This window comes from Papaver somniferum, unplaced genomic scaffold (assembly GCF_003573695.1).
Source record: "Papaver somniferum cultivar HN1 unplaced genomic scaffold, ASM357369v1 unplaced-scaffold_22, whole genome shotgun sequence".
Classification (NCBI taxonomy): Eukaryota; Viridiplantae; Streptophyta; class Magnoliopsida; order Ranunculales; family Papaveraceae; genus Papaver; species Papaver somniferum.
The window spans coordinates 787,960-798,071 of record NW_020632152.1 but is presented as its reverse complement, the minus strand read 5'-3'; the positions used below and the strand labels follow the sequence as shown (position 1 = coordinate 798,071).

Genomic DNA, 10,112 nt, shown 5'->3' with positions numbered 1-10,112 from the left:
TATGAAGGTGTAGCTAGATTCATTTGGGTATACATGCTTAAATCAAATGTCTGACTTTAAAAAATTCAATGAAGACGAAGAAAGCAACGACTACGTGCCCAAAAGAGCATTCCACCCCCGCCTAACCAGCAGATCCACCAAACTTTTTTCTATAAGATCCCTCCATCCAAATACAAAGTAAAAATGAAATTATATGCAAATAACCAAAACTAGACCTGAAATGACCAAATCCTAAAATAAAGTTTTATATGGAAGAAAAGAGAGAATATACCAAATAGATCTCTCATCTCTTCATATAAGCAAACTGGATTGATATAATTTCTCCAGATCAAAATACCTCCAATTGATTTCTAGGCTTCATAAGAAATCTGTGCAATTCTTGAAATAATAAACATAAAATCCATATCAGAAACGAACAATCATAATAATATAAGCATATATCAAAGATAACAGGTTGAGACCTTGTTAACAGTGTGTCCATTCGCCAAATACCTCCTGGCACTAATTTTTGTACCTACTAATCAAACAAACCAAGATGATCTTCCATGTATACCACCTAAACAATTAGAAACCAAAGCAAAAACCAAAAGTAAAATCTAAAAAAAAATCCCTAATTTCAAAATCATAACTAAAATACAAAACGGAAATCTAATATTTCAACACCAATAAATCGTGGAAACAAATGTTTGTACTCCAGATTCGTTATTTTCTACACATGTTGGAGATGAGGCTCGAGATTTGCAGCAATCAATAGAATCGAAATCTTTATCAAGATATTTGTATGGGCGGCCGATATATTTTTCTGTTTTCTTTTGGATAGATTAGAAGAGATCGAACTGAAACCTTAGCTTTCTAATGAGGTGTAGATAGAGGTGAAGAGGGGGATGATGGCGAAGTTCTTTCTTCAGTTTTGGGTTCAGTTTTCTTGGAGACGAGGATCCGCTTGTTTCGGTGGTTGCTTAAGAGAAAAAGGGTTGGTTGCATATTCTTTTAGGTGAAAAAAATTGGATTTTGATTTTTGCGAAAAAAAATTGGCGCCTGCATTTTCCATGAAACAATTTATTTTTCATTTTTTTGTCCATTTAATATATAGAAGGAAATAAATGAATTTTTTGCTACACCAATGTGGAAAAAGTTCTCCTTTTGTAGCACTAAAATATTAGGTGTGGCAACAAGATTTCTTTTGCCTCACCAGATTTTGGGTGCGGCAAAAAAACATTACTATGAGCTGCACTTCAGTGGCGGTGCGGCAAAAAACTACTTTTTGCCGCATATATTGCCGGGATGTGGCAGATTGGTGTTGCAATAAATGGTTTTTCTTGTAGTGTATGTTGATTTCTTTTACGGGCTCTACTGGCGTGAAAACCGGCTTCGGATCCCCGAGGACTGTGGCGTTCTTTAATTGCTACTTGGTATGTTTCTGTCCCGCGTTGGCTGCTGAAGTACTTGTCTCTGTGTTCCGGACATTATCATCTTTGGTCAAATCCTTTCCTGTAGTTTCCTTGAGGAACTGGTCTATGTCCTTCTCTTTCGCAGCTTCTTTATTTTTAAGTCTTCGGGATTTGTGTTGCTTTTCTTGTTCGTTGTTGATGCGATCCTGAGTGGCTTGGCACTCTCTTGCAGAGACCCGATATCCCTTGAATTCCATTACTCCCTCAGGTGTAGGGAATCTGAGATATTGGTAGTACGTTGCCGCCACTCCCTTGAGTTTATGTAGCCACTTTCGTCCGATAATGGCGTTGTAGGGGGATGGGGCGTCAACCACGCTGAATCGTGTTTCTACTTTCATGGGTCCGGCGTTAACTTGCAATACGATGTCTCCCAATGGCTTCGTGGGTGCCCCATTGAATCCGTAGATGGTGTAATAAGAGGTCATCAGCTGTTATTCATGGAGTTTCATTCGTTTGAATGCGTCGTAGAATAGAACGTTTACTGAGCTTCCCCCGTCTATGAGGATATTTTTGAGGTTACATCCAGCCACTGGTAGTGTGAGGACCAGGGGGTCGTTATGGTCTTCCATATCTTCTTCGATATCTTCAGCATCGAAAATAATAGGTGAGTCGATCCACTCTTCGTGCTCGTCCACCTCTATCCCATCGATCTTATACAATTCGCAGCGGTATTCGAACTGCTTCCGTAACCTCTTTCCTATCCGTGTTGTAAGTGAGGGCACTGCGGCTTCAGAACACGAGATGGTGTTGATTGTGCGATTCCCTTCTGGAAGCTGGACTGGCTTGGTTCGTTTGGATCTATCCTCGGCGACATCCTTTCGTATGTAATGTTTGAGCTCGCCAACATCGATTAATTTTTGGATCATTATTTTGAGGTTTTTACATTTTTCGGTCTGGTGTCCGTTGAAGTAGTGATATTCACAGTAATCTTTAGACTTCTCGGTTCTCGGGGGCTGTTTTCCCTTAGACCATGGCCACTCCAGGTTTTCCCTTCCTTTGATCTCTCGCAGGATCCGAGCATAGCTAGCGTTGAGCTTCGAATTTTCGGTCGCCTGTTCGTCGTTCGTCCCTTTGTTCCTTCCTGTCTTCGTGAGGCTGCTCCGCTGAACAATTCTTTTTGGCCCCATTGGTTTGTTCTGCTGAATTGGTACGGTGAGACCTCTGCGTGTACGCCCTTGGGTTTTCACGCTGGATTTCTTCAAGACGAGCGTGCTTTTCAGTAATTATTCGAAGATCTCCCTCTGTCTTAGGTACGCTTCCATGAATCTCAACTAATAGTGGACTCATTCAGTCTAATCCCCACTTGTAGCAGTTGATACTTACCACCGGGTCCACACTTCCTATGGCTTGGCAGACCTTGTGCCATCTGTTAGTGTATTCCCTCGTGGTTTCCTTATAGCCGATTGCCAGCGAAAAGAGCTTATCCATTCCAGTATTAACAGCCTTGTTGTACATGTAAGTTCTTAAGAACTTTTCTTCGAGTTGGTCGTAGGAGTGGATGGAGTCTGGCGGAAGATTATCAAACCAAGACAATGCCGATCCCTTCAGGATCGATGGGAAGTATCTACAGAGTACTGCGTCTTTTTGACTCCATCTAGCTAAGACACGGTTATAATACCGAATGTGTGCAGCGGGATCACTGGATTCGTCATAGCATTCGAATGTCGGGACAGGGCACTTGAGTGGAATAGGGGTGTTGTCCAGGCGATGAGTTAGAGGCGTGGAGTTAGCCTCTCTCCTCTTCTAACCTTCCCCCGCCTTGTCTACTTTTTAACTGCCTGATCTCTGCCATCATTTCATCACGCAGCTCTTCCATCACGCGGTGGTGCCCTACGCTCTTCTGCTCGTGATAGCTTGATTCTCCGTCGTTATAATCCGGGTCGGATGCGCTACTTCCCCTAGCCGCGTTTCCATTAGCTGCCACGATGACTCTTCGGTCTCGGTTTGGTTCTGGTGCCTTTGAATTTGCTTCATCGGTTTGGTCTATGAGGATATTTTTGAGGTTACATCCAGCCACTGGTAGTGTGAGGACCAGGGGGTCTTTATGGTCTTCCATATCTTCGTCGATATCTTCAGCATCGAAGATAATAGGTGAGTCCATCCACTCTTCATGTTCGTCCACCTCTATCCCATCGATCTTATACAATTCGCATCGGTCCTCGAACTGCTTTCGTAACCTCTTTCCTATCTGTGCTGTAAGTGAGGGCCCTGCGGTTTCAGCACAAGAGATGGTTATGATTGTGCGGTTCCCTTCTGGAAGTTGGACTGGCTTGGTTCGTTTAGATCTATCCTCTGCGACATCCTTTCGTATGTAATGTTTGAGCTCGCCCGCATCAATCAATTTCTGGATCATTATTTTGAGGTTTTTAAATTTTTCGGTCTGGTGCCCGTTGAAACAGTGGTATTCACAGTAATCTTTGGATTTCTCGGTTCTTGGGGGTTGTTTTCCCTTAGACCATGGACATTCCAGATTTTCCCTTCCTTTGACCTCTCGCAGGATCCGAGCATAGCTAGCATTGAGCTTTGTGTAAACTTGATCTTCGAACTTCCGATCGTCTTTTCGCCTTTCGTCCCTTCGTTCTTTCCTATCTTCGTGAGGTCGTTCCACCGAGCAATTCCTTTTGGTTCCAGTGGTTTGTTCTGCGGAATTTGTACGGTGAGTTCTTTGTGGGTACGCCCTCGGGTTTTCACGCTGGATTTCTTCAAGACGAGCGTGTTTTTCAATAATTATTCGAAGATCCCCCTCTGTCTTAGGCACACTTCCATGAATCTCAACAAAGAGTGGACTCATTCGGTCTAATTCCCACTTGTAGCAGTTGATACTTACCACCGGCTCCACACTTCCTATGGCTAGGAAGACCTTGTGCCATCTGTTGGTGTATTCCCTCGTGGTTTCCTTATAGCCGATTGCCAGTGAAAAGATCTTATCCATTCCAGTATTAACAGCCTTGTTGTACATGTAAGTTCTTAAGAACTTTTCTGCGAGTTGGTCGTAGGAGTGGATGTAGTTTGGCGGCAGATTATCAAACCAAGACAATGCCGATCCCTTCAGACTCGATGGGAAGTATCTACAGAGTACTTCGTCGTTCTGGATCCATCTAGCCAGTACACGGTTATAATACCGAATGTGTGCAGCGGGATCGCTGGATCCCTCATAGCATTCGAATGTCGGGACAGGGCATTTGAGTGGAATACGGGTGTTGGCCAGGCGATGAGTTAAGGGTGTGGAGTTAGCCTTTCTCATGACTTCTTCTAACCTTCCTCCGCCTTGTCTACTTTTTAATTTCCTGATCTCTCTCAATATTTCATCACGCAGCTCTTCCATCGCGCGGTGGTGCCCTACGTTCCTCTGCTCGTGATAGCTTGACTCTCCATCGTTATAATCTGGGTCGGATGCGCTACTTCCTCTGACCGCGTTTTCATTGGCTGCTACGATGACTCTTCGGTCTCGGTTTGGTTCGGATGCCTTTGAATTTGCTTCATCGAGTTGTTGTCTCGTCTTTGTGCTTAAGGCAATCCGGTCTTTTAAATCCTGGTTTTCTCTGGCCAACAAATCCACAACATCCGCGTAAACCTTTTGGATTTTCTTCAATTCTTCAAGTTCGGCCATCAATCGGTCTGATTGGTTCGACCCTTGATTGGGAGTCCCAGCTCGTGCTATTACGGCCATCGTGCCTTCTTCTTCTATGGTTTGTACTAAAGGCGGGGGAGGTTCAGCTTCGATTGTTGGCATTCCCAGATCGGGCGGAGTGCCCATCTGCGGTGTTAGAGCCACTTGCACAGTTTGATTCAGCTCATTGGTTGATGGCATTCCGAAGGTTGGCGGATGCGCGGGTTGGTACGTTCTGGATTCATCCACCCTTTCTTTTGGTTGGTGAAATTGATTCGTAGCAAGAGTTTTCACGGCTTCCGTAGTCTTCGGGACTGCCGCTGTCGTATTATATTTTGTTGCCGCTGCTCTGAGGGCCGCGGCTGCAACGGAATTAGCATTCATAGGCGAAGTGATTTCCGCAGTGTCCTGTCTCTGACTGGTCATTTTGGCTTTGTCTCCTTTCTGCTTGCTCCGGGTGATGACCGGGGTTGTCCTCGGTGCTTCCTTCGACGTGGCTCTGTATTTTCCTACTTCTTGCATCTTTCTGCACAAGGGAATTTCAAACAGCGAGAAACAGAAATGTCCGTGCGGATCGGTTTAGTTTGCGAAAATTCCTAATTCCACGACAGGGAGAAACTGCCCGAGGGCCACAGAGAACTCTTAGGGAAGCTCATTTGATTAAAACATGAGTTAAAGTATATGGATTAAATTCTTATTAAAAGTGCGGATTCATTGAAAGTATGAGGAAACGCGAGAAAACCCCTTTTAAAACTCCACGTAAATCCTTTGAAAACTTACGAAAACCCAACGGAAAGATAGGTCCGTACGAGATCTAGAAAAATGTAGATCCGTGGATCTAAGTAATAAATCTTTTAACCAGTAAACGACGATATTGTCGTAGTACCGAAGACAACGGGTGCGTTTTTGAACATGGTAAAGTTAATAAAAGATAAATATTGTTAAAGATAATGAAGCAGAGCAATCTTACGTTAATTTAATTATGAAATCACAGGATAAGATAAATCTTTTACCGGGACGAAGTCCCTGTTTCTAGCGCTAAATTGTGAAGACGTAAATCACGAGGGCATCTATATGTTCACAAACAATATTCAAACTCTAGGTACCAACTCGTGCTGATAATACAATGGCATTGATTCCTTGGCTCAAAACCTTCGGGTTTATCATAGCCTCATCTAAGAACACTGCAAGTGGCGTTTACGCAAGGGGAGATAAAGAAAACGAAGCATAAAAGTAAAACTCATGAAGCGTTAGACAAAAATAAAGTGCTGAAGTGTAAATGAGACCGGGATTTACGTGGTTCAGCACTAAGGCCTACATCCACGGGGTTGTTGTTTCACTATGTACTTGATGATTACAAAGATAGTCGAGTGATTTTGTAGCTTACATAGGTCTGTCTATTGTAAAGGACTAACTTACACTTACAATCTTTTCTCTCTCTCCATCTCCCCTAGTTTTTCCGATCCCTTTACTCTTGGTGGAGAGGGGGTATTTATAGGGTTAGAATGTGGGACCCATCTCTGAGGACCGTTGGAGCCTTATCTTCTTGTGTTCTGTGTCCATCCCGCGGGGGTCTTCGTTTATTACTTCATCACGCAGGGTCGTTTTCGTTCGTTCCACGGGTTGATCGACACGTATGTTTCTCAGAGTGTTTAATGCGGGTAGTTGAGGTTCCTGCTCGTGTCAGGCAAGTGTCTTCTGCCCCTGTTACATCCGTGTCAGTTCATTTTCTCTTTACCGTTGATCTTGGCTTCTTTTGGGGATGAGATAAAGTAACTCTTCGGGAGTTATCTGGTGCCCCGCAGTACATCGTGTTACCGGTACATCTTTTTAACTTCTTCCCTTAGATTTGTTTGGGAAAAGATCCAACGTCGGCGGGATGAGTATCTTAGCTGTGGGCACATGTCATCATGCTTTGATGACTTTGTCCGCATGCTCTCCACGTATGTTCCTATATACACGTGTTTGATGATGAAATATGTGCACACACGTGTTGTAAATCTAGAAAATAGAGAAGGAAAGACACAAAGTAGAGACGAAGAAGGAGAGAGATTTTTATTAGATGTATATTACTTTACAAAGGTTTGAGACTCTATTTGTAGAGTTTTACATACTTGATGCCCAAGTAATAGGGTCCCACTAAAGTGCGCATTTACCTAATTGTGTTTTTTCAATTAATTGTTTTAACAAATTCTCTTACAAAAACTATAAAAGACTAGATTTTGAAACCGTGCTTAGAATTTTTGATTTGGTTTAGTTCCGGTTCGCCTCGCCCGTTCTGGTACATGCTTAGGATTTTTTTATTTGGTATGAATTGGCTTTGTCTCACCCTGTCGCTTAGGACTGGGTGTGCTACATTTTTGATTTGGTATGACTCGGCTTTTCCTCGTCCTCGACCAATGCACGAAATCATATGATTTTTGATTTTGTGCTCAAATTATTTTCATAATACATTAGTCTACTCAATTTTCTTCCGTACATGATGATTTACGCATTTACTTTCAAATTTATATACAATCTTTCAAGCAAAAATGTAAGCTCTTAGTAAAACAAAGACACTAAAATGACGGACATGGTGAGACCTTCAGCAAAATATTTAATAGCAAGACCACCTTCATTTGACAAAAGGACTCGACTTGGGTTCTTCCCTTTCTTTCCCACCACATTTGCCTTGTCAGCTTCCACACCCCCAGTGGCAGGTTTGGTCGTGGATATGATACTGGCAAAGTAAGGCTGCTCCTCTACCCAGTTGGAACAACAATATCATTTCTCGCTTCTATGTTATTTAAAGTACCAGCAGCCTGTAGGAGAACCAATCCCAGAAGCAAAACCTAAGTGTGTTATTTCTGAGAATCACGTCCTTTCACCAAGTACTGGAGGACTTGTTGATGATGCACGGGAACTTCCCAGCGCTTCAAAGTCGTCCAAGGAAAATATAGAAGTAGCACTGGCCTGCCAATTGTATAAATATGTTATTTTTATTTTTTTCTTTTCCAGGTCCTAATCAATTTGGGATTGGTTAAATCTTAAAAAGTTTTTTCCCCGCAAGAAATAGAAGATTTTCTACTGGATATGTATTGATTGATACCTGGGGTCCTCAGTTACTTCATGAAGGTTTACAATTTCTTCTCCCTTTCCCCATTGAAGCAGCAACTTCGAGAGCAGCAAGCCATAAGCATCCACAATAAGCACTAATGTCATGAACTGTCCCAACATCGCAAGTTTGCCATCACTCTCAATAAGACCATCACCGTCCTTATCAAACTGTTCCATGTAAACATCCTTGAACTTAGCTATAGAGTCTTTTAGTTATGACAACTGCTGGTGTAAGAGTATCCTGCATAGCAATGTGACAATTACTATAAAACATACATCTTGACACATATATGTCCAGAAACTGAGAACCAAAGCAGTAGCTGAATATAACACCCCACCGTACTGTGTTGCTTAGAGCAAATAAAATTTTCTTTTCAATAATCATCTAATTAAGAAAACCAAAGGATTCCACCCAAGAAGTTTAAAAGTTTGCTAATTCATTACTAATTCAATCTTCTAGTCAAGTGTAAGATCATAAACATAATATATTTTTCCAGCAAAAACTCGAGGAATGCAGCTTTTACTTCAGAGTTTTAAAGCACTAATGCATATTTTCATACATGGTAATATCATAGGGTGCTGGAAGATGCCAAAAATCAAATGATTGTAGAAGCCTACAAAATACAAACATGGCTGGCTACTTGCACCTACAAAATACATCGCAATCTACAACATTAGATTATGTGCAAATGATTTGCTGAAAGACCCTTTATAAAGTAAGACTTAAACTACATACAAAAAGGAGATGAAAGAGGGACGATTAGTGTTGCAAATAAAATTTTTTTATGCAATTATAAAAATCATATAAACATATGAGATCACGTTCAATCCGACAAAAAAAAAATTGTGTGTTGGTTCTGATCAAATACATCACTTTCAATCCAGTGAATGTATGCTAAACATAACATTCCTACATTATAACTTTCCAAATGTGTAGAATGTTAAAACATGCCTCAAAAAGACTGAGATCCCTAAGTCAAGATCACAATTTTTCTCACTGTAGAAAACTTGAACAACACCATAGATAACATAAATAGCATAGCACATAAGATACATGTAACATAAAGTAGAAGAAACTGGACAATTGTCAAAACAGAGTTCTAATGGTCAAGAGTTACCTCTTTATAAAGCGTTGAACTGATCCCAGCAGAGTGTTGATCAAGGAAGCTGACACAATAAATTAGTATCTCTACCTGCACTATTCCTATCACATGCCTTGATACCCACAATTGCAAATTAGTACCCACACTGGCCACACTACATAACCAAAATGTGCTGGTGATCGAGAAAAACAACATATCTTATCTTATTATCTTAATGCGAACAACAGACCCTAATCTGAACAGAAATCGAATTAAGATTACGGTTTGGAATCAAATTGGATTTAGGGTTTAAACGAAAGAATAGGAAAATACCTTTGAAGAAACAACAACATCTCTACAATTGGATTTTGCGCAATCAACCTTTCCTCATCTTCCTCAATTTAATGAAGAAACATCCCCCCCCCCCCCCCCCCCCCCCCTATAACAGAATCATCCATTTGAAAAGTTGGGTTAGTGTGGGCACTGATTATGGATTGATCGAGTTGATTCGGAGGTGATGAATAATTTTCTTCTCTATCTCTTTTAGTTTTTCATTCGGAGCTATAGAAGAGAAACTCAAGAGAAAGAGAACACAGAGAGGAAGAGGTGCGGCAGACGATTAGGGTTGTAAAGAAATGATAGATGACAGTGTTAGTTTTCACGAAAGTATTGTCTACCTGCCTAACGTCCAATTAAGTATTTGGTTTAAACCAAGTGTAAGTTATTAATTAGGTGTAAATTCACACATAAGTGTTGTATACTATTTGCTAACGGTGTTACTAACGGGGGTTAAATACATGGTGTAAACAAAGTGTTATTCATGTTTTAATGCTCTAACCAATAGAGTTCCGCCACTTGCCCTCTTCAGAATTG

The 10,112-nt window shown here is 41.5% G+C and overlaps 1 protein-coding gene across 5 annotated transcripts; it reads right to left on the bottom strand.

Moving 5' to 3' along the window:
* Positions 1 to 7,485: 7,485 nt before the first annotated feature.
* On the bottom strand, positions 7,486 to 9,646 carry LOC113340468. Of its 5 annotated transcripts, none has more exons than XR_003355490.1 (4): positions 9,573 to 9,646; positions 9,276 to 9,372; positions 8,150 to 8,398; positions 7,486 to 8,013 (listed from the first exon to the last, which is right to left on the bottom strand). XR_003355490.1 is itself a non-coding variant. In XM_026585603.1 (4 exons), the coding sequence occupies exons 2-4, from the start codon at positions 9,453 to 9,455 to the stop codon at positions 7,902 to 7,904; spliced, it is 468 nt and encodes a 155-aa protein (XP_026441388.1). In that variant the 5' UTR covers positions 9,456 to 9,495; positions 9,573 to 9,626; the 3' UTR covers positions 7,486 to 7,901. The 5 variants fall into 5 exon arrangements, 3 of the variants coding, with proteins under 3 accessions (XP_026441388.1, XP_026441390.1, XP_026441389.1); XR_003355491.1 differs by having other exon boundaries at positions 9,276 to 9,495; positions 9,573 to 9,626; XM_026585603.1 differs by having other exon boundaries at positions 8,150 to 8,325; positions 9,276 to 9,495; positions 9,573 to 9,626.
* Positions 9,647 to 10,112: the final 466 nt, after the last annotated feature.

What these genes read in the sequence shown, in the direction of transcription:
- LOC113340468 (XM_026585603.1), bottom strand. Translation starts at nt 9,455, where the DNA reads ATGTTGTTTTTCTCGATCACCAGCACATTTTGGTTATGTAGTGTGGCC. An exon ending in GTTCAACGCTTTATAAAGAG is followed by an intron (nt 8,326 to 9,275) that starts GTAACTCTTGAC and finishes TACATGGAACAG; the next exon opens with TTTGATAAGGACGGTGATGG. An exon ending in GAAGTAACTGAGGACCCCAG is followed by an intron (nt 8,014 to 8,149) that starts GTATCAATCAAT and finishes TACAATTGGCAG; the next exon opens with GCCAGTGCTACTTCTATATT.